The sequence below is a fragment of the Chrysemys picta genome, chromosome 2, assembly GCF_011386835.1.
Source record: "Chrysemys picta bellii isolate R12L10 chromosome 2, ASM1138683v2, whole genome shotgun sequence".
NCBI lineage: Eukaryota > Metazoa > Chordata > Testudines > Emydidae > Chrysemys > Chrysemys picta.
In genome coordinates, this window is record NC_088792.1 from 177,833,226 (window position 1) to 177,857,791 (window position 24,566).

A 24,566-nucleotide genomic window follows, 5' to 3' on the forward strand; every position below is an offset into this window, starting at 1 on the left:
TTGCTATGCTCAGGAGTGCAGTGCTTGTAATGCTAGGAGGTGATTGTGATTGGTGCAGACGATGCACTGTGAAGGTTTAAGAAAATTCCCTGTTGCTTTGCAGGGCTCTGTTTGCTTTCAGTTGATGGAATAAAGATTGCTTTCAAACCCAAACAATTCTTTTATTAAAAAACAACAACCAGAGGAGAGGCACAAACAAAAAAACACATCAGCACTGTGTGCGGAGGGGGGGGTCCCAGGACAGTTAAATATTTGTGTATGTCCAGGTATCCTATGCAACCATGTCCTTTGCAGTACAGTGCAGCGGGTAGTGTTCTTCAGCAAGGCTAAACTGCAGAGGGACGGGTGTTGAGTGCAGTGGGTAGTGGGAGTCCGCAGGGCTGGACTGTGACAGGGCAGGAGTGGAATGCAGCGGGTACAGACTGGAGCCAGGAGGTTGATAAAACTGTGTTGGCAGTGTCTGGGGGGCGCATGGGAAAGAGTTTTGCGACAGCAGTTGCAGGGGAGGGCGGGCGCGGAACTGCTCGGTTTGCACTGCTAGTAGGGCCTGGAGCGTGTCTGCTTGGTGCTCCATAACCTTTAAGAGCCACTTCGTTCTGGTGCACCACGTTCTCCTTTCGGTCCCTCTTCTCGCTGTCCTGCCACTCCTTCAATTCATGTTTTTCAGCCGTGGAGTGCATCATAACATCACGCAGAAAGTTCTCTTTAGTTTTTCGTAGCCGCTTTCTAATTCTGCGCAGCCGTTCAGCCGTCATAACAAAGAGGGAGGCTGGGCTCCCAAGGTCATCTTTGTGAAGCCAAAATGCAACATTTTACAGAAGCAGTATTGTTTGCAACATGCAGGCCACTGAGTCAGTGATTTAAAACACAGCCACTATTCACATACCTGTCACTAACTGGCTAACCCCAGACAAGCACACATGAGCCGCAAGACCCCCAAAATGGTGAGTAACCGCAGGGGCAGGAGAAATCACTCTTCCCGGACCCTGCTGTACACTGGGCATGTAGCTCTTGGGGAGAGCCAGCACTGTAGGGGGGACCTTATAATCATTACTGTCCCATAATGAACACAGCCTGTGGAAAATGCAGGAAGATATCTCGCTGCTGAGGGTGAGCAGGGAATCAAGGGAGGGTCTTCTCCAAGACTGTGGCTTCCACCCTGGCCCTTATGTGGCTCACCTGTGTGCAGCAATAGTCCCCCAGAGTGTCGACACAGTGGTGCAGAAAAGTTACCCTTAATGGGGCAAGAAACAAAGCAGCTCTGCCAAAGAACCTGCAGCAGCAGATTGCCCAGTAGCTTCATGAGAGTTTCATGGAGATCTGAGGCAGATTCCCATGAAGTGAGGGAGTCAATCAACACCCTGTTCTGCTCAGACTAGGCATGTGGTGGTACGTGCATCATACAGACACAAGCCTGCTTTCTGCAACCCTCCTGCCCCCAACAACTCGCTTCAGCAATTCCCAAAATCAAAGCCACTTACCAGGGGTTTCCTCTCCTGTTTGCGCTTCACCAAGTTCCGACCGCTGTGACTGGCTAGCCTCCTCTGGGGTAGAGAAGGGCTCTTGGCTGCATGCATCTCTGGTCTCCAAGTCATCCTCTGCCTCTGGGTCCCCCTCCTCATCCAAGATTTCCTCTTCCTGGCTCGGTCCATCCTTGACTGTCACACGAGCCACCAAAGTATCCACAATGGTCTTCGCAGTGGAGGTGGGGTTGCTGCCGAGTATTGCTTCCAGCTCTTTATAGAACCAGCAGCTCGTGGGTGCAGCACCAGAACGGCGGTTTGCCTCCCGCACCTTGTGGTAGATGTTTCGCAGCTCCTTCACTTTGACCCTGCGCTGCAGTGTGTCCCGGTCATGGCCCCTTTCTGTCATGCATCGTGAAATCTGTCCGTAGGTATCATAATTCCTATGGCTGGAGTGCAGCTGGGACTGAACAGCCTCCTCACCCCAAATGCTGATGAGGTCCAGCAGCTCGGCATTGCTTCATGTGCCTAGTGTATAGGGCAGGCATGGTAACCTAGAAAGATGCGCTGAGACCACTGCACATGTCACCGAGCAAACGGGAAGGGGACTTTCAATATTCCCAAGGAATTTAAGGGGTGGAGCAACTGAGCGCAGGGAAGTAGAGTTCAAACTGATGACCAGAGAGGTGAGAACAGGCATTGTGGGACACCTCCTAGAGGCCAATTGCAGTGCTGTAATCGACCAGGATGTCTACACTGGCACTGTGGTGCTGTACCCCTGGCGCAGAAACCTGTACGCCTCTCGTTGGAGTGTGTGGTTTGGTTTTTTTTTTAAATTATTTATTTATTTATTTACAGTGCTGCAACTATGCCGTTTCTGCACACTAAGTGGCCTGGCCGTGTGTACACCTTGGGAGTTACACAGCAGAAAGCTGCTTTATTGCACAGAAACTTGCCAGTGTAGACAAGGCCTAAATGTAGAAGGGGGTCTCCAGGGGGATTTGGAGTTCCTCCCAGAGCTTGCACCCCCAGCCAGAGCTTGCACCCCAACCCTCTGCCCCAGCCCTGAGCCCCCTCCCACACTACGAACCCCTGGGCCCCACACCCACCACACGTCACCTCCATATTGCTGCCCATAACAAAATTGATTCCACACATGCATGTAAAAAATTAGAGGGAACATTGCTACAGACGCTGCTCTCGGGGCCCCATGTCACCTCGCCGCTGCTGGGCCAGCTGGAGAATTGACGTCCAGGGAGGGGAGACTGTGCAGGGATGAAGCCCCAAATCAAGGGGATGGGCCCAGACTGGGTGCGGGGGGGGACCCCTGGACACAGGAGCGGCAGGACCCAAAGAGGATGGAAGGGGCCTCTGGACCCAGAGAAGATGGAGGGGACCATGACCCCTGGGGTACAAGCCATAAGGAGACAGCCGGAGCTCAGAGCACAGCCATTGGATCCAGCATCGGGACAGCGGCTTGGAGCCTCCCCCCGGGGCCGGATGTGGGGCTGAGAGCCTGGAGGATGTGAAGTTGCACTCCACATGATTTGATGAAAATATGCTGATGAGTGTGAATATAATGGAACTGGATTATGCTTCATGCAAAAAGTCTCTTGTAAGGTATTATTACAAAGCTTATAATCTACTGAGTGTGGTCATCCTATTTGTATAAATGTATCATTCTTGTATCTGAAACTAGAAATATGAAATATAACTCTGAGGTCCTACTGTAGTTATGCAAAGTGTGGGCCGTTAATGGTGGTTTGGAATCTTGATGGCTCCCATTAACCAGAACAATTGACTGTAGATGGCTCTGTTTACTTCCAAAAACAGATACTGCTACGCATTTGTGTTAAGACTGGAGAAACGTGTAAAATGATATCAAAATTCTACTCTTTCTTTCTTGGAGTTATGCTGATTCAGGGTACAAATCAAAATTTAAAAATTATATGGAGAAAATGTAAGGATGGGGAAAAAATAAGAAATTTATTTCAATTCACTTCTACATTAGGACGATATTTCCAAGCATGCATTTAAAAAGAAAAGTAAAATGAAACTAATGTCTCAAAACCTGTTCAGTACACATTGAACACAGTTTGAATTGTATGGATAGGATCTGAGGCCTGGTCTACACTACGGGTTTAGGTCGACTTTAGCAGCGTTAAACCGAATTAAGCCTGGACACGTCCACACAACGAAGCCCTTTCTTTCGACTTAAAGGGTCCTTTAAACCGGTTTCTTTACACCACCTCTGATGAGGGGATTAGCGATAAAACCGGCCTTTGCGGGTCAGAATTGGGGTAGTGTGGACGGAATTCGACGTTATTGGCCTCCGGGAGCTATCCCACAGTGCTTCATTGTGACCGCTCTGGACAGCACTCTCAACTCAGATGCACTGACCAGGTAGACAGGAAAAGACCCGCGAAGGTTTGAATTTCATTTCCTGTTTGCCCAGCGTGGAGAGCACAGGTGACCACGCAGAGCTCATCAGCACAGGTAACCGTGATGGAGTCCTCCCAGGATCGCAAAAGAGCTCCAGCATGGACCGAACGGGAGGTACGAGATCTGCTCGCCATATGGGGAGATGAAGCAGTGATAGCTGAACTCCGTAGCAGTAAAAGAAATGGAAAAGTATTAGAAAAGATCTCCAAGGCCATGAAGGACCGAGGCCATAACAGGGACACACAGCAGTGCCGCGTGAAAATTAAGGAGCTACGGCAAGCTTACCACAAAGCCAGAGAAGCAAACGGAAGGTCCGGGGCAGAGCCACAAACTTGCCGCTACTACGCGGAGCTGCATGCGATCCTAGGGGGTGCAGCCACCACTACCCCAACCGTGTGCTATGACTCTCTCACTGGAGAAACACACAGGGAAGACGGTTCGGGGAACGAGGAAGATGACGATGGAGGTACTGTAGGTAGCTCACAGCAGCAAGGAAGCGGAGAAACCGGTTTCCCCAACAGCCAGGATATGTTTGTGACCCTGGACCTGGAACCAGTAACCCCCGAACTCACCCAAGACCCTCAGGGCACACAGGAGACCTCTGGTGAGTGTAACTTTGTAAATATTTGTAAACATTACAAAAAAAAAAAGCAAGCGTGTTTAATGATTAATTTGCCCTGGCAATCGCGGCCAGTACATCTACTGGAAAAGTCTGTTAACGTGTATGGGGATGGAGCGGAAATCCTCCAGGGACATCTCCAGAAAGCTCTCCTGGTTGAAATGGGGTGATTTTATTAAGGGGACATTCAGAGGCGCCCGTTCCTGCTCTTCTGACCAGAAATGTTCCCCGCTGTTAACCACGCGGTGGAGGGGAGGGGTGAAGTGATCATCCCAGAGAATCGTGTGTGTGTGTGTGTGGGGGGGGGGGGGGTTACTTGTGTTTGTGCCGCATGTTAACCGGGAAACCGCAGCCCCCTCCTTTTACATTGAAACCCCATTTTAAATGGACAACCCAATTCATCCTTGATATGGGAAATGCGCTGCTGTTTGCAACCTTTCCTGCATGTTAAGAAGGTTAAAAAAGCCAAAACACTGTGGCCTACCATGGCTGCCTGCAAGCCGAAATATGCGACCTTGTAATGAAAGAGTGTACCCATTGTTCTCTAAAATGTCTTTTTTAACCACCTCTCCCTTCTCCTCCACCAGCTGCAAATGTTTCTCTTTCGCAGAGGCTCGTGAACATTAGAAAGAGAAAACGTAGGACGAGGGACGATATGTTCACGGAGCTGCAGATGTCCTCCCAGGCTGATAGAGCACAGCAGAATGCGTGGAGGCAGTCAATGTCGGAGATGAGAAAAGCCCAATATGAACGAGAGGAGAGGTGGCGGGCTGAATCGCGGGATGAACAGAGCAAGTGGCGGGCTGAAGACGATAGGTGGCGTCAGCTTGCAGACAGACGGCAAGAGGCAATGCTCCGTCTGCTGGAGCATCAAACTGATATGCTCGAGCGTATGGTTGAGTTGCAGGAAAGGCAGCAGGAGCAGAGACCGCCGCTACAGCCCCTGTGTAACCAACAGCCCTCCTCCCCAAGTTCCATAGCCTCCTCACCAAGACGCCCAAGAACACGGTGGGGGGGCCTCCGTCCACCCAGTCACTCCACCCCAGATGATCGCCCAAGCATCAGAAGGCTGGCCTTCAATAAGAGTTAAAGTTTTAAAATGCAGTGTGTCCTTTTCCATCCCTCCTCCCCCCACCCATCCCAGGCTACCTTGGCAATTATCCCCCTACTTCTGTGAGGAACTAATAAAGAATGCATGAATGTGAAAAAACAATGACTTTATTGCCTCTGCAAGTGGGAGGGGAGGGTGGGGTGGGGTGGTTGGTTTACAGGGAAGTAGAGTGAACTGGGTCGGGGGGGGGGGTTGGAGGGTTCATCAAGGAGAAACAAACAGAAGTTTCACACAGTAGCCTGGCCAGTCACAAAACTCGTTTTCAAAGCTTCTCTGATGCGCACCGCGCCCTGCTGTGCTCCTCTAACCGCCCTGGTGTCTGGCTGCGCGTAATCAGCGGCCAGGCGAGTTGCCTCAACCTCCCACCCCGCCATAAAGGTCTCCCCCTTACTCTCACAGATATTGTGGAGCACACAGCAAGCAGCAATAACAATGGGGATATTCTTTTCGCTGAGGTCTGAGCGAGTCAGTAAGCTGCGCCAGCGCGCTTTTAAACGTCCAAATGCACATTCCACCACCATTCGGCACTTGCTCAGCCTGTAGTTGAACAGATCCTGACTCCTGTCCAGGCTGCCTGTGTACGGCTTCATGAGCCATGGCATTAAGGGGTAGGCTGGGTCCCCAAGGATCACGATAGGCATTTCAACATCCCCAGTGGTCACTTTCTGGTCCGGGAAGAAAGTCCCTTCCTCCAGCTTTCGAAACAGAGCAGAGTTCCTGAAGACGCGAGCATCATGTACCTTTCCCGGCCATCCCACGTTGATGTTGGTGAAACGTCCCTTGTGATCCACCAGGGCTTGCAGCAGCATTGAAAAGTACCCCTTGCGGTTTACGTAGTCGGTGGCTTGGTGCTCCGGTGACAAGATAGGGATATGGGTTCCGTCTATGGCCCCGCCACAGTTTGAGAATCCCATTTCAGCAAAACCATCCACTATTGACTGCACGTTGCCCAGAGTCACTACCCTTGCTATCACCAGGTCTTTCATTGCCCTGGCAAATTGGATCACAGCAGCCCCCACCGTAGATTTGCCCACTCCAAATTGATTCCCGACTGACCGGTAGCTGTCTGGCGTTGCAAGCTTCCACAGGGCTATCGCCACTCGCTTCTCAACTGTGAGGGCTGCTCTCATCTTGGTATCCTGGCGTTTCAGGGCAGGGGAAAGCAAGTCACAAAGTTCCATGAAAGTGGCCTTACGCATGCGAAAGTTTCGCAGCCACTGGGAATCGTCCCATACCTGCAGCACGATGCGGTCCCACCAGTCTGTGCTTGTTTCCCGGGCCCAGAATTGGCGTTCCACGGCATGAACCTGCCCCAGTGACATCATGATTTCCACATTGCTGGGGCCTGTGCCTTGTGAGAGGTCTATGTCCATGTCAATTTCCTCATCACTCTCGTCGCCGCGCTGCAATCACCTCCTCGCCTGGTCCGGGTTTCACCTTGGCATGTCCTGGCTCTGCATATACTCCAGGACAATGCGCATGGTGTTCATAGTGCTCATAATTGCCGCGGTGATCTGAGCGGGCTCCATGATCCCAGTGCTAGCTATGGCGCCTGGTCAGAAAAAAGGCACAAAAGTAGTATCTGATGGACCAGGAGAAGGAGGGAGGGAGGGAGGGCCGAGTGACGACATGGCGTACAGGTACAGGAACAGGGAGAAACACAAACAACTGTCACACAGAATGGTCCCCCCAAAGATTAAACTGAAAACCCTGGGCTTAGCAGGCCATTGATTTCACGGAGGAAGGGGAAGCAAATGAATACAGAACAAATCTATTTTTTACATCTTAAGCTGGCAGCCGACGGTGCAGCATGAGTGATAGCCTCTCCAGTACGATGATGACGGATACCAATCATAAAATACCATCATCTGCCAAAAGGCAAGGGGCTGCTGCTGTGTAGCAATGCAGCCCCACGTCTGCCAGCCCCACGTCCGCCAGCACCCAGCATCGCCCTCGGCCTCTTCTGGGTGCTTAGCAGACAATACTGGGCAATTGGCAGAAAATAGTATATTACGACTGGTAGCTATCATCATCGAAACAGTAGCATGTCTGCCCAGGTGGCCATGATTGACAGCCACACCAGTACGACGACGATGGGTACCAGTCATAATATACCATCGCCTGGCAAGGGGCTGGTGCAATGCAGCCCTACGGCTGCCAGCCCCACGACTATCTCTCATGCTACACCGTCTACCGCCAAAAGGCAGTTAGCAGCTGCTGCTGTGTAGCAATGCAGTCCCACGTCTGCCGGCACCCAGAGGACATATGGTGACGGTGAGCTCAGCTGAGCTGAGCGGGCTCCATGCTTGCCGTGGTATGTTGTCTGCACAGGTAACCCAGGTAAAAAGGCGCGAATCTATTGTCTGCGTTGCTGTGACGAGGGGGGAGGGGCCTGACGACATGTACCCAGAACCGCCCGCGACACTGTTTTGCATCATCCGGGCATTGGGATCTCAACCCAGAATTCAAAGGGGCGGCGGAGACTGCGGGAACTGTGGGATAGCTGTGGGATAGCTACCCATAGTGCAATGCTCCGGAAGTCGACGCTAGCCTTGTACTGTGGACGCGGTCCGCCGACTAGAGCACCTAGAGCATTTTATTGTGTGGACACACACAATCGGCTGTATACAATCGATTTCAATAAAACCGGCTTCTATAAATTCGAACTAATTTCGTAGTGTAGACATACCCTGAGACCTGGTACGGTTGGAGGTGTGACCTACTAGGGAGTTGAATTAAACTATGATCCTGCATGAAAGGCTATTGGTCCAAATTTTTTTATCTGATCAATTGGCTACAAGGATGTAATTTGAGACATAGCTCATTGTTGGCCCCATCTGATGCCCAGTTCTTCCATGGGTATTGGATAAGGCATTTTAATATACACATCACTCACTTTGCCAGAATTTTTCTCAATTTGCAGCCATTACAACAGGGTTATCCAGTGATAAAAGGCTCATTTGTATTAAAACCGCACCAAATTCAGTCTTTGAGACTGGAACTTGCATTCTGCAGAGACTGCCTTATTGTTTTTGTTTTAAATAAATATATATAGATATTTATAGTTTTATTATAAATTAAGCATAACTAACTCCTTTTGGCTGAACTCTGCTCTACTGATCATTGCAAATGCAGAGTACCCCCCTAACTTCAGTGGGATTGCTCCAAATTTAAAATGATTAGTGAAATTGAGAACATAATTTGGCCTCTTGCACTTAACTTAGTTGGATAGAATACATTGAAAGAAGGTCTGGTTTAAATCCCAAACATCTCTTGAAAGTTGTGTTAATAGTTTAAAAAAAACCACAAACAAAAACAAATGCAGGGATGAAATTCTGGCCCCACTGAAGTCCAATGAAAGTTTTGCCATCGATTTAAATGGGGCCAGATTCCTCAATAGATACTTAGACAATTTATCAAGGTAAATCTGACATTTTATGATTAACTGATTAATATAAATTGTCCGGTTAGGAATGGCTATAATTTTGTTTTGTTTTAAAATGTATTTTGCAGTTTATTATACAGAATTCTCCATTTAATGCTACTGTTTTTCCATGAGAATTATCTTCTATTCTCCATCAATAAAGTTGTATAGGGTTTTGGACATTCCTGCATATTTTTTACATCTATTCTAAATACGTCCTATTGCTTATTTGGATGTACTTGATTTATCTTTATATTTGGGGAGGAGTGGTGCCTTTTTTCATTTTTGACTTTAAAAAAAAAAACTTTATAAAGAAGAAAATCCATTACCATTATTCATTACTCTTAGAATTGCCTACTATGATATTTCATATTGTCTACTGCATCTGTATTTTTGGCTTGATTGTTCCTGCCTTCACTCATGAGAATAAACCTTATGTTAGTAGTTCTAATGAAGTCAATGGGGCTAATTGCACAAGGAAGGCTGGAAGGATTAGTTCCTTCTAACCTGAATTCGCTGAGGTCCTTCTATTGACTTCAGTCAGGCCTTTAATGCTCAAAAGTTAACACTTCTTATCTGTCACTGTATTTCCTTTGCTATTTTTATTGGCAGTTGAGGGCAGAAAGGAGCTTGCAGAAAGTGCTCAAACACTGTAGAATTGGGCATTTAATGAGAAAAGAAATGGCATTTTCCTGAACTAACGATCACTTAATTTTTGAAGGTATGTTTTTTTCACATAGTTTACTGCAGGGGTTCTCAAACTGGCAGTCAGGACCCCTCAGGGGGTCATGAGGTTATTACATGGGGGCTCACAAGATGTCAGACTCCACCCCAAACTCTGCTTTGCCTCCAGCATTTATAATGGTGTTAAATATATAAAAAAGGTGTTTTTAATGTATGGGGGGGGCGGGTCACACTCAGGGGCTTGCTATATGAAAGGGGTCACCAGTACAAAAGTTTGAGAACCACAGGTTTATTGCATCCATATTCCTCAACTGCTATAATAGCAAAAATCCAACCAAACAAAAAACAACAAACAAACCTAAATACCCACCAAAAACAAAAACAAAAATCTGGTATTTTCTTTTAATAAAATACTAACAAAACTTGATTGTATTAAGGTTTCTTATGTCATGGATCAGTCCATTTGGCAAAAACATTCCAGATCTCTGATTTCTGGTAGCACAATGCATGGTGGTATAAATTCACAGAGAGTTGCACTCATCAGCAAATCAGGAGCTTGATGAATAAATATAACCTGAAATCAGACCTCGGTGTATGATTTTTACATTCCCCAACTTACCTTAATATAAAAGTTTATAAACAGAATAACCAGTGTGGCCATGTATGAAGATTGGAACATGAGGCAACCAAATGGAAATCCACATGGCTTCACGGCAGCACTAAGAGTGTGGATAATGGTGAGCAGAAACTGAATCTGTAAAAGATAGATCATACATTTTATTTATATAAATTTAGATGAGATTTTTTTTTTTGGTTTATTACTATTTGAGCAATTTCAGGAAAGAGGATGGTGATCATTTAATCAGGTATTTCCTATGCAATCTCCATATTATAATTTTTTTGTAGTTTGTGAGTGTTCTGTTTGGGGGCATTGTTCTGAGGCTATCCAAATTATTCTCATATAAGGTCTAAAGAATTAAGGGTTGGCCATTTTATAGATACTTTGGAAAACACAAGTTTTCTTACAGGACTGGCTGGCAAACTGGTAGCTATTCTCTTTTAATGGGGCTGGGATGTCCCCTAGAACACTTTGTGCCACCTACAGCAGCATCTTTAAAGCAGAACCTAAGAGAAACCTGATGAATATCTGAGACCTGAAGAAGCCGTTTCAAAAGACTGAGCTGAAAATGGAACATCCATTTTTAAAGGAGAAACTAGAACTTTGGGTCAGGTAAAGAACTGTGTTGGTAGGCGTAAGAAGACCGCAAATAAAGGAGAAATGAGATGGGAAGGAAGCTGCAAAGATCCTTTATTATTATTACCAAACACTGCCTAATTAACTGGATCATAAGATCCTATCCAACCAAATGAATTATGCGGTACTCCATAGAACCAATGTACTGTATGTAGTTTATTTAGAATGAGGCATTATTCTGTTTTAAGTATGCAGGAAAACAAAAGACCTAAGATGCAGTCCTGATTCAAAGAATACACATTTTCACAAGACTGTTTTAGAGCTTTTTGCTAGTGTCTGTTCCCAAAATAAGAATAAAGAAGTCTTCTTTAAAATGCAAATGTGTAGAGCACATTCTTCTACCAGTAAGGAGTGCAGCATGACATATGTTTTTGAAACACAACTCTTGATGTATTAATGCTGACTACAAAGGGCACATGGCTTTGTGTACTGTATCCAGACTAAAGCAGATTTTTCTAAATCAGAGAATGTTTGTCTTGTGCTCTTGCTGCTTTGTGATTTTTTTTTTTTTTCATATTGGACTATGGTTACGTTTCCTGCTTTGGAGAGACTTTGGTGCATGTAAGTAGCTGATGCAAAACTTTTTTTTCAAGTCCTACAATTTTAAAGCTCTATAGGAAAGCTAACTGAAAAGTATATCATTTTAACATCTTACATAATTGATAGCTTTTATGACTTTTTAATCAGTGGTGCATTTAGCATGATTTAGTAATGTCCATTTTCTATGAAGGCCATAAATAATGGGAGGGAGTTTCTCCTAGAATCACTACTGAATACTGTCTCCCTCAGTGAGTAATATGGTGTACTGTCGATGACCGAGAGGCCCATTTGTGGTTCTTTATCCTGTGATAGCAACTCTTAGAGGCAAAGTAGATGAGAGAATTTTTTTATTAGACCAATTTCTGTTGGTGAGGGAGACAAGCATTTAAGCTTATACAGAAGAGTTCTGTGGAGCTTGAAAGCTTGTCTCACTCATTAGGTAAAAAGATATTACCTTAACTACCTTGTCTGTCTAATATTCTGGGACCGACACGGCTACAACAACACTGCATAAAGCAACACTTGTCAGGCCTGACATACTCATTACACCTCACGCACTGGTGTCATGATATTTATTTAAAAGGCAGCATGTAGTGTATCATTTGAAAGCTAATATCTCACTGATCATTAATATTCTTGAGTAATGTATGTATGTGGTGTGTATTAAGTGTTATGGCTATATGCTGAAATGATGACTAAAATGTGTTTAAGCCAGGTCTGTCAGGGAAAGTTGGTAAATAGGTCTGTCCTATACAAAGGAATGCTTGGTCAACAGGCAGAGACAGTGAAGGTCCACTTACATATCAGGTAAACAAAGCTATTAAGCTAACAATCGGGAGCAGACAGCTTCTAGAAGGAAAGAGAAACTTTATCTGGGCTATACGGACAAGGGGTTTGAACTTCAAGTGACAAGCCATTGAATCAATTGATTTATAATACAGTAATGTATACAAAGTTCATTGAATAAGCTGTTTTATGAAAGCCTATGACAGACTGGTGATTAATATATATTAAAATAACAGTATAAGGAATTATGGATATTCATTGATATTAGACTTTACAGTCTGTCCAATGAAAGGGAGAAACAGGTCTCTGCCAGACAGGTGGGAACAGAACAGCTATTTACCCGTCTCCTATGTAAATTTAAGCATGGTGGAATCAAAACAATGGAAACTCCACTTCCATCCTCCCAGGTATAGGAAAAACAGCTTGAGGTCATCCTGCCTCTTGAAACAAGGTAATTGAACTTTGGAAGATATAAGCAAAGACACAAACCATCTTTGGCATCCATCACTAGACAGACACAAGCTGTCCTGCAAGCTGAGGAAAAATGGGTCCTTTGACCAACAGGGTGGTGAAGTTTCTGGGAACAGAATAAAGGTGAGAGAACTGTTTAGACAAAGATCTTTCACCTAGGAAGATAACATCTTGTACTTCTGTGGAAAGTCCTGACTGAGGAAAAGTCAGCTATGGCTGGGAAGAAGGAAGATTTGGTGAGATCAACCATCTTGAACAAAGTCTGTACCTGACTAAATTGAGTTTTAGACTTTTAGCTGCATGTTTTCACTATTATTTGCTTGCAGCCATTTATAACTTTATTCCTTTTGTTTGACATCATTTAATCTGTCCCATTATTACTAAATCTGTTTTATTTTTACTATAAACCAACTCAGTGATTTGTTTGAAGGGAAGGGTTATTTACCCCAGTTAAATTAATATTCTGCAATGTTTTTGTCTCTCTTTAAAGGATCAGCTAACCTTATTTCTCTGAGTGGTCCTGGAGAGGGCCAGAAACTAAAGGGTACATGGTTTGGGGAAAATTTCAGGACTGGAAGTGTGTTGGGGTCAGTCTGCTAGTAGTAACCAAGGTTGGTGGAAGCCATGGTGAGACTGTTGTGCTGTAGGCTGGCTGCGAGAGTCAAAGTTGCTGATCCAGGGATGTCCGGCACATAGACACTTAGGATGTGACCTGCATGCTTGTATGCTGGTTGCTGGCATCCAGTTTGTGAGGCACAACAGTAGGGCATTTCAGGCACCAAGGTTTACAAGGCAGGTGGTGACACAGCCCCACACTGGTCTGAATTGTGCCCCCAAACATGACACTGTCAAAGTATACTGCATGGCACTATTGCAACATTTGAATCTTAACTGGCTCAATCCTGGAAAATACTGCACACAGTGAACTTCTATTGATAGCAAGAATCAGGCCCATTCTATTTACTTGCAAATGTATCCTAAGATTTTTACCCTATAACAAATACAAAATAAAGGCCAGACTTTTTTTTTTAATGAAAGGAAAGATTGGCAGCCAAATAAGTGTGCAAATCTTTTTTTATGCCAACAAGTTAGTCCACTTTTAAAAAGCTTGCCTCTGACAGTAATCCTACAAGGTTAAAACAATTAAAATCAGAATTAAACCATAAGTAGAATCAATGTGCTGTGTTAAAAACAACAAAAACAACAAAATCTGGAATGAAAATGGCTGTTAAGGTAGGTGCAAAACTCCATTTCACATCCTTAGCCTTAATAATAAGGTTTGGTATCTTTTAAGTCAAGTTAATATGTCTGTCTTTTTGCATTTATGAACAGGCTTTACTTAAAGAATGGTTCTGCTCTGAAAATTTACTCCCTAAAAATGGCACGGAGGGAGGAGGGCACATTGATTATTTCTCAGCGATGCCAGATTGTATCTGAAATCAAGTAAAAGGATGTTTGTTCATTTTTCCGTGTGTGTTTAACTTCTGTTAGTACAGACAGCTCAAGCTGGATTCTCACTGGCTCATGTATCACCACCAACAAGGATTCTACAGTAGAACCTAGTTAACAAGTCTAGTGGTCTTGTGTGAGCCAGAGCTGTATTGACTTACCAGCTCTAACAGGAGTAAAATGCAATGAAAACATCATCAGTGAAGTAAGCAGCTGTAACTGAATAAACTGAGGGACTAAGTCTAATGTATAATAAAATACCTTTTGTATGTAGCTGTTTTTCAGAGAAGAACCACACTTAGAATATCCAATTGCTGTGGCTTTTAATCATCGTGCTTAAATAACTTGCTAAGTACTTCAGTCCTGTTCCACCCCGTGAGTTCAGTTCAGATGTATTAAGATAGTATTGAATAAACATAGTCTTTATGAAAATGGGCTCCCTAGGCCCTGTTCATATTAAGTTTATTCTAGAGTTTGATGCTGAATTTGGATTTGGCAGCACAATTTGAATTTGATCGTACTGAACTCTTATGAGGTTTTTTCACAAGATTTCTGCTTTTGGATCCGATCTGGAAACAAAGACTTTGGGGTTGAATTTGGATATAGGAATTTGAATCCGAGGTCCTTCCTCTCCCACATTTCAGAAGCTTTATATTTAAGGTTACAGTTTTATGCTACCTCCTTTGACAAAAAAAAAATCTATTAAAATTAAAGAGTGAAAAATAAATGTACCAGTTGTGCCTGAGTGAGGTATTTCTTCCACCACAGATACTTGCGCATGGAAGGAATGACAGAAAATCCATAGTAGGAGTACATGAGAACATGGATAAAACTATTCAAAGTGGGTCCAAAGAAACCTGTAAGAATCCAACAAAGAAAACATTTTATTCAGTGGTATCACTGGGGGTGGGGTGAAGGACTTTCTACCAGGAACTGTTTTTAGAATTTACAGGGAGGGACTTTTACTGATCTACAAGTGGTCTCACTAGCGTTCTGACACTGCGTCCAGTAATAATGCTCTTTACCTTTTTTTTTTTTCCCCCTCACTTCTGGTCAGGATACTCTTGGACTTGCAGTGGATTCCACACTAGGGATTGCTGACCTTCCCTCCCCCCACACCACCACAAAAAAGTCTTACTACACTGTGACACAAGTTCCATTGGTACCAGCTAGCAAAGGGTTCACTTTTCTTTGCAAGCAACTCCTGTCTCAGACATGGCGCGCACACTGCTTTCATTGTAGTTATCCATGAAGGCTGGCATGTGCTAACTCTACTGAAAGCTTGTAGTTTATCGATACTCATAATCATTGGGGGATGTGTGTACAGGGAAGAGTTAAGGAACAATGTAACTATACTGAAAATTATACCCTTATGGTCTTGGAGTGGAAGTGGTTTACAAGGAGAATATGTCTCAGTGATGGCTGGTTGAAGCAGGAGGAAGTTGTCACCCTTCCCAGGCTAGTCAATTATGTAATACATTGCTTCATTGTCCATCATTGCACCAACCCACAAAAGTCAATGGAAAACCATCAAAGACAAAATATAAACATTGAAACTACTTGACAGTGAAAAGGAACAGTGTGACAGCCTGAGGATCACCCTGTTTGTGAATAAAAACTGAGTATATCACGGGCTGGAGAAAGATCTGCTGGATCCACTCACTGAGGAGGTACCTTGATGAGTAGGGGTGCTTCATGAGAGATTGGGTCCTGGCTCTTTGGAGCTAGCAAGCATTGCAAAAGACTGAACTTTGGGTTGAGAATAGACTCTGTTAAATAGTAAAGGTGACTATTAATAAATGTAGGCCCTAGTTCGCATTTTGTGATGTGTGTAACCATTTGTTTCCATGGCTTACACTTGATTCTGATTGAATCTCTATCCTTTCTTAAAACTGTTTCCTTTTGTTTTACTGTAACTGAACTCAAGTGCTGTTCTTGGTACTGAAGCAGTGATCTAAGGTAAAATGGGTAAACTGGGGCACACTGCTCCTTTGGGAATAGAGGCTCTGGGATTTCTGGGGGTATCCAGTGATCAGGGGCTGGTTACCACAGGTGGACACTTTGAAGGGACTCGGAGGCTGGGGTACATCTACTGTCACCCTGCAGGGCTGGTATAGAGGAGAGTGCTAGAGTGGCTGACAGGCTGGTTGTGTTGGAGAGCTAATGCCTAGCTGGCACAGGCAAGTCTCCCTCATGCGGGAGGTGAGTGGGAACAAGATGATACTTGGCCCTGGGTGCCCTGAGAAGTGCCTCATACACCCAGCTCTTCTTCCTCCCTTGGTTTCTTTTATGTCAGAGGCTGTATATTTTACTCTATGATTTCCCCTTTCTGCCTTCTTCCTTTTTATTTTCTAGATTGCAGGCCATCCCTTCACTTTGTTCTAAAAATCCTTTGTCTGTCTGTCTTGGCATTCTAAGCTCTAAAAACTCAGCTATTTTAGATTATGTTGCCATAAACACCAGCCTAGTGCCCAGGGAGGTAAAAGAACATGAAGGACTCCCATTACTGAACACTGCAGTGAGAGCTTTACTCTTTGTATTGGAGTACAATTCGTGTACTCGGGGCAAATTCTGTGGCCTTAATGGAGGAAAAGCTTTCACCGACTTCAGTGAATGTTTTGCTTGCTTAAGGACTACAGAATTTGGCTCCAAACAATATTTCACCATTACAATCAATTGCAGTAACTGAATATTAATTCTAGCATTCTGCATGATGTGGATAAATTACCCTCTACCCTTTTGCCTGGATAGTTGAGCAGGAAGTAGCAATATTGCTAAGTTACATGTGTTCATTCTGTTAGTAGAATGTTCAGTAGCTACAGAATATGTTAACATTTGGTCAGAGAACAAATGGGTCTGATTCTTGTGACACAGGGCCCTCTCAGTGCTGAGGGTGCAGGGGGTTCATAGGGTTTTACAGGAATTTCTTTGGTCATGTATGCATATAATTTACTAAAGGGTGACATACAAGATCTTCACTGTGAGCTAGTAGCCCACTGGTTGACATAATCACTGCAAAATGCATGTAGGGGTAATATTTAAGGACTTATGTCTCAATACTGAAAATTGTGTTCTTAAGGTCTTGGAGTTAAGGCAGGTCTCCAAGAGGTGACCTGCATCCAACGTGTTCCTTTCAGGGAGGCGGTGACAGACACTTACCTCCCTGTCTGATCACGAGTGTATTGTGTGTTGTCTACCTCACAATGGAGATCTATTTGCTGACCAAGGGCTTGTCTATACTACCACTTAAGGGGATGTAACTTGCATCGCTTAGAGATGTGAAAAAGACGCCCCCTGAGCAACGCAAGTTACAGTGACCTAAGCACTGTCCATGCCGCGCTATGTCAGCGGCAGATACTTTCCTACCACCATAGCTTCTGCCTCTTGTGGAGGTGGAATAATTATGCTGCTAGAAGAGCGTTCTCCTGTTGGCATCACGCGTCTTCACCAGACACGCTACAGTGGCGCAGCTGCACCCATGTAGCATGGTAGTGTAGACTTGCCTTCAGCCCAGGTTCCAGTTGTAAGGTTACAGAATCTACAGGAAGAAACAAAGCACCAGCAGGTGTCCTGTTTATGAATGAAAACAAAGGATGTGACTTGTATATCTTGGGAAGCAAAGAACACACTGCGTCCTTCACCTAGGAGACCTGCTGCGCTGATATATTGATATCTATGTAAGCAGGGTCTGAATGAGCTGTCCCCTGACATCCAATGATGAACTGGGGGAAAAGATTTCAGGAACAGACCACATTTGCATTGACACACTCACTCTGCCTAGGTATTTAGCAGACAGAGCTGTTTTGCCAAAGTGATCAAGTTTGGCTGGTTTGGGGTTACAATTCACTTTAGAATTATCATCCTTATTGTATGAGCAGAACTGTACTTAGTATGCCCTTATTAAGGAGGTCACCCTAAACTGAAACTCACTTGCTAAGCAGGGGCTAAGGATGTCAAATCCCAGTGAAAATGAGATGGGGGTGGGATGGGTGTTCCTATCTGATGGTATGGACTCTGCCTAAAGAGTCCTAGACACCATTTGAGCCTCTCCTCTTTAGTGTCTAAAGACAGAGCTGATTGGACTCCCCTGAGAGTCCTTGTTTCTGTTCAGAAGTTACTAGAGTTGAAATCGCTTGTGAGCAGGTCTAGGGGCTAAGCCTTAGACCTAGTGTGGAGACAGTGTTGTAGTGAAAGATAATGAAGAGAAAGAGCAGCTGAGATGCTCCCCCTACTCAGTGAGTTCACTAAGAGCTGGGTTTTATGGTGGAACTTCAGAATGCAACATTGCAGAGGTAGCAGTGAGTGGTAAGTAGCAGCAGCAGAGCTGAGGGTGGCAAAGACAGCAGCAGCAGAGGTGGTAGTGAGTGGCCAGTGGTGGCAGAGATAACAGTAGCTGACCAAAGGCAACCAATTGTGAGTGGAGTGCAGTATAGAACAAGGGGAGTGGTGTATTAAGGGGACATTTGTTTCCTATAAGGTAAGAAACTGAGGCAAAGGACATGACCCAACATACTGTGGGGTGGGTGTTTGCTTATGGTTAGATGCTTTCGAATTGGTTGCTGTGTTTTCCCAAATTAATACTGGGTCTCCTTTCCCTTTTTAATAAGTTTTCTTTTGTTACACACAGACTTGGAGTTTGCAAGTGGGGAAGTACTGCCTCTTATGGGCGGTAGTTAGTTTTCCCAGATTAGTGGGTGGGGGCTTGAGCTGGTTCTATTTTGGATTGGTAAGAGGAACCCCCTGGTATGTTAAACCTTGTCCTTGTTGCAGATTCCACCTGGCAGAAAAGCTACAGCTAAGGCCTGTGGGTTAAGCGGAGAGGTGATCTCAGATGGAAGTGGTAAGCAGCGAATCTGAATACAGTGAGTGTCCAGTGGAACAGGGGCTAGACACTCCAGGGAGATGGGGGTGGGGAGGAGCTCAAGGGTTGCAATGTGGCCAGTGTGAACCTATAAAGAGACAGCAAGGCCTGTGAGGCTTAGAGGCGAGTGCTTGTGTTGCATGTGGCCGGTGGAGTTGGGGAGCTGACCTCCAGCAGGGACGGACAAGGCTTCCTCATGTGAAGGGCAGGTGGAAGTGGGGTGCCTCACAACCTGGGGTAGCCCAGGAAACATCACAATTCTCCTCTCTGTTACAATTATGCTGCTGTAAAAGTGGTGGAGAATCAGGTCCTGGGCGTTAGCCATAGAAGAGAGCACAGAGGCTGGTATGTCCATTGCCTTGCCCCTAAGCAGTCCTTGACACCCGTACAAACTGTGTGTAAATCACTGCCAAATCACAATTCTCCACAGGGTCTGTGGGAGCATTTTACACCTACTTCACACAATCAAAGTGACTGTACTAAGCAGTGGAGACTTGGGTCTTACACTATTAAAAATAAGAACTTATAACACATTACTTTGAAAATAGAGCTGCTGAATTTTGTATAGGTTGAGATAATTTCCCTTTTGAGGGATGTGGGAACCAAAGCTTAAAAACTAAGTTAAAACATTAATTTTCTTTTCAACTTAAATGACAAGGCTACAGAAAAAAAATCATTCCATTTACCCACTAACAGGAATGTTCTTGATTTGATGCTAGAAATAATTCTCTACTTCCCACTCTAAGCCACAATGCAGAGACAGTAGTCTCTAACTATCACTATTTCCCTTGGGTATGGGAGGAGACGGTGAGACTGACAATTTCCAGCCAAGATGAACATGATATATTCCACAACAATAATTATTATACCTGACTTTTGATGTGCAGGGAGCTAGAGAAGGCCAATTTTCTGTCACAAAGACATCTGGTTTCACTTGGGTAAAATGCACATTACTCTGCATCACTGTGACTTCCTACCAACTATGCAGTCAAATTTCAGGTCTTCAAAATAGGACTCTAAAACAAGGCAAATTCATGAATGTAGGGTCTGTGATTCAAAGAGGAATATTTTTAAGAGACAGTGAATGTGTTACATTTACACTGCCAAGTACACGGTGTACTCTGATACTGATTTCTCATCAGTTTTACAACAGTGTGACTCCATTGCACTTCAGTAGAGTTAATTCTGATTTACTTTTGTATAAGTGAGAGCAGAGATAGTCCCTTTCTCTCTCCTAACAGCCCAGGCCTCATATGAAGTTAAGGCTGAATCCTCTTCCCATAGAAATGGATGGGAATTTTTGCTACTGACTTCAAAGGGAGCAGGATCAGACCCTTACCTATTCAAAACGAGGTCCTGAGACTATGATCGTCCTTGGCTTGTCAAAGTTTGGGTGACAAATGGAATTACGATTCTTCAGTAGTGTGTGAAGTTGAAAAGTTTAAATAATTGTTTAAAATATTCACAAGAAATAGGAACACGTGAGGGGGGAGCATAACCCTTCACTAAGATAATAGGCAATGGCAGTTCCTCATAAGCAAACAAACTGGGCTTTGCCTACCCTGGATGGAGTTTGAATATTCTCTTTATTTCTATATAGGGGTTTTGAGTACAAAATTTTTTTTCAGTTTGGTCTGCGTACTTCTAAATGTCTTCAAATCAGTTATGCTGCTCACAGATGCTTAGTTACACATTTATAAACGAAAGATCTTGCTAGTGCAAGAAGTCAAAAATGTATAAGCATTTGAATGTTGTGCTATACAGCAGGGGTGAAATTCCCATTGACTTCATTATTTTGCCTTAAGTATCTTATGGGACAGATTCTTCTCTCAGTTATTCTATTTGAGGGAGATACACTTGCATGAAACTGGTTTGAGGAGAATCCGGTCCCATCTATCAGTCTCTAGGCACTGTATACTGTGCTCCTCACTAGGGCACTGGGTCTGTCAAAGATTCTGTGATTTTCCACAACCTCCATGACTTCTGCAGGGGCCAGTGTGGCTGATCTCAGGGCCAGCTACTTGGGTGATCCTGGGAACAGCCATAGCAACAGCTGAAGGAGTGGCTCTGGGGCTAGCCACACCAGCCGCTGCTCAGGCGGACCTGGGCAGCTGATCCGAGGGACTGCCTGAGCAGTGGTCCTTGGGGCGGCCAGAGCAGCCGCTGCTCGGTGGCCCCAAGCAGCGGCTCTGGGGCAGTCCCTGGCAGCTGGTGCTGCTGGCTCCAGCTCCCCACCCGAGCAGCACCCTCCTGCCCCCCACCCCCCAACAGCGGTCCCGGGGGTGGCCAGAGCAGCCGCTGCTCAGCAGCCCCTGCCAGCTGGTGCTGCTGGCCCCGGGGTGCCCCCCCCAATCAGTGGACCCCCCCAGCAGTGGCCTCCCAGGGCATCCCCCGCAAGCAGTGCCTCCCCAGCAATGCGCGTCTCCTCCCCCCCCCCCCCAATTTTGTCAAGGGTATTTATAGTAAAAGTTATGGACAGGTCACAGACTGTGAACTTTTGTTTATTGCCCATGACCTGTCCATGACTTTTACTAAAAATACACATGACTAAATTGTAGCCTTATTCACAACTCTAGTATCTGAGCATGCAGCAATAGTTTGGTGGCCCGGCAGTCCGTGATCCTGAGCACTCACAATTCTTTTTTATTTCAAGAGGAACGGCAGGTGCTCAGCACCTCTGCAAATAAATCCATATGACTGTATACTCACCTTGATTTTGTAGGGATTTGTGAATAATTCTGCAGATAGCTAATATTACTATTAAATGCTTGCAATGCATAGCTGTGTGCAAATCCCCTACATCTACCCCCTTAACATACTGCTGAGAAAATGATAGAAACACTTACTTTGTCCACAAGGGATCCAGTTCAGAACACACCACCAGATGTTAAACATAGTGGCATGATGATATACATGAAGGAAAGTAATTTGACTGTTTTTCTTCCTCAGTACAAAGAAAATAGTGTCCATGAATTCAATTGCTTTGGAAAAATAATACCACCACAGCACCTTGGCCACCTGTATGAGCAAGAGAAAGAGAAATGAAGATCTGTTCGTAAAGGGCTAAATTCTGCTATCCTTAATCAATCCTTGCTCTAACAAAATTCCCATTGAAGTCATTTTCCCATTGATGAAAGATGGCAGGATTTGGCCAAACATTTCTTATTCCCTAAGTATTCTTAGACCTCTAACCTGTTTTGCATGTAATGAAGGTTTTCTGAAAATGCCTTCTGATCTAAACTTCCAAAGTAAGGCTTTCTAATTGCTCTTCATCTGGATCAAAAAGCTACAATAACCTTTTTCTAGGGGGCTTCACAGGCAGATAGGCGAGTGGGGAGAATGTGAAGCATAATGAACTAGTGGGATACTTGAGCAGCAACCAACTTGGGGACTGTTGCTATTGGAAAACTTTTCAAATGTGATCTGAAAAAAATTAAATGACTATTTTAAATGTGTTGTAATATGCAAGTTCTCAAAAGAGTAATTAAAGTAGGCAGCCCACATAGTCCATTATCAAAGCCCCTTGGACACAATGGAGCAGATCCTTCATAGGGAGATATGCCAATTAATACCAGCCCAGAATATCGTAATTTCACAGGACCCTTAATGCAGAGTATTGCAGTGAGATTCATAGAGCCTATAAGCCAAGAGGGAGAGAAGAAAATTTAAAGTAGTAGTATCTCCAAGGGAGGAACAAAAAAAAAAATCATATAGATGGGAAAATGTGTCTGAGTGACCCTTGCAAGCCAAAATGTGGAAAGCCCTAGAAAAGGAGAAAGGGGGCTAAAATGGAGGAATGAAGTAAGTATTGGTGAAAAGTAAGAATGATCAACTATATCAGGTGACAAGTATCAGAGGTGTAGCCATGTTAGTCTGGATATGTAAAAAGCAACAAAGGGTCCTGTGGCACCTTATAGACTAACAGACATATTGGAGCATAAGCTTTTGTGGGTGAATACCCACTTCGTCAGCTTATGCAGACCAATAAGTCTGTTGGTCTTTAAGGTGCCATAGGACACTGTCGCTTATATCAGGTGGGAGTGTTCATGGAGAACTTGGAACAATAGAAGGACAAAACTTTGAATTTTAAGGTGTGTAATAGGAGTCAAGGCTAGAGATGAGGTGAAGATGCAAAATCTGGATCCAAGCATTCCCCGAGTTCAGATTGGTTCAGGTGCACTTTGGACCCACAAGAACCCAAATTTGCATGGACAATTTCACCATAGGTTTTTAATTAAAGGATTTATGTTTTCCATAGAAAACATTTCCATTTTGTATTGGTATCTGTTCTGATAATTAATGATAATGCAATGCCCGAGGAGCCAGAAATATTGGACATAAACTTTTGTAAAAGCCTTTCCAGAACAAAAATGTACCTCGCACATTGTTCTTTACCCTATACTGGGGAGTGAGGACACATCCAACCTGGATCAGCATATACATAGGGTTACCATTCGTCCGGATTTACCCGGACATGTCCTCCTTTTTGTGTTAAAAATAGCGTCCGGGGGGGAATTTGTAAATCACTAAAAACGTCCGGGATTTCCCCCCCATGCAGGCGCGGCTGGGAGGGCTGCAGGAAATTCAGCCGCTCGCATGGGGCTCTGGCAGCCAGAGCCCTTCCCCCGCAGCTTGCCGGGCTGGACTCCGGAGCAGCTGTAGAGCTCCTCCTCCCCCCCTCCCTCCCCCGCATTCTGAGCCAGCCGGCCGGCCGGGCCGTTTGCATCGGGCCTCGGCAGCTCCTCCTCCCCTGCAGCCCAGCGCCCCGCTCCGGCAGCACTGTGCAGGGGCAGGGACCAGGTTGTGTGTTGCGCTGGGGAGCGCAGCCACGTGTCCGGCTCCGCACAGAGCCCAACACCCTGTTCTGAGCGGCAGGGTAAGGGGGCCAGGGGGCAGGAGAAGGGGCAGGGAGGTTCTGGAGGGGGCAGTCAAGAGACGGGGGGGGAGTTCAGGGGGGGCTTTTGGGAGGGGGAGTGGAGAAGGTTTTGGGCAGTCAGGGTACAGGTAGGGGGTAGGGTCCTGGGGGGCATTTGGGGGGGTAGTTAGGGGACAAGGAGCAAGGAGGCTTAGGTAGGGGGTGGAGTTCTGGAGGGCAGTTAGGAGCAGGGGTCCCAGGAGGGGGCAGTCAGGGGACAAGGAGCAGGGGGGGGTCTTTGGGAGTTCGGGGGGGGCTGTCAGGGGGCAGGGAGCAGAGGGGTTTAGATGGGTCGGGAGTTCTGGGGGGGGCTGTCAGGGGGTGGGAAGTGGTTGGATGGGGCGTGGGAGTCCCAGGGGGTCTGTCTGGGGGTGGGGGTGTGGATAAGGGTTGGGGCAATCAGGGTACAGGTAGGGGGTAGGGTCCTAGGGGGCCAGTTAGGAGGGGGGAGGGTCTCAGGAGGGGGCAGTCAGGGGACAAGAGGCAGGGAGGCTTAGGTAGGGGGTGGAGTCCTGGGGGGCAGTTAGGGGCAGGGGTCCCAGGAGG

The 24,566-nt window shown here is 45.4% G+C and overlaps 1 protein-coding gene across 2 annotated transcripts in view; it reads right to left on the bottom strand.

The window, feature by feature from the left end:
* The window catches only part of ELOVL2 (ELOVL fatty acid elongase 2), a 98,560-nt gene that overhangs the window by 7,328 nt on the left and 66,666 nt on the right, over positions 1 to 24,566 (bottom strand). For both annotated transcript variants that reach the window (XM_065584957.1, XM_065584956.1), the window contains 3 exons: positions 21,952 to 22,123; positions 14,977 to 15,101; positions 10,363 to 10,497 (listed from right to left, as the gene is read on the bottom strand). In XM_065584957.1, coding sequence (XP_065441029.1) covers positions 10,363 to 10,497; positions 14,977 to 15,101; positions 21,952 to 22,123 — 432 coding nt within the window. The remainder of the gene's footprint in view (positions 1 to 10,362; positions 10,498 to 14,976; positions 15,102 to 21,951; positions 22,124 to 24,566) is intronic.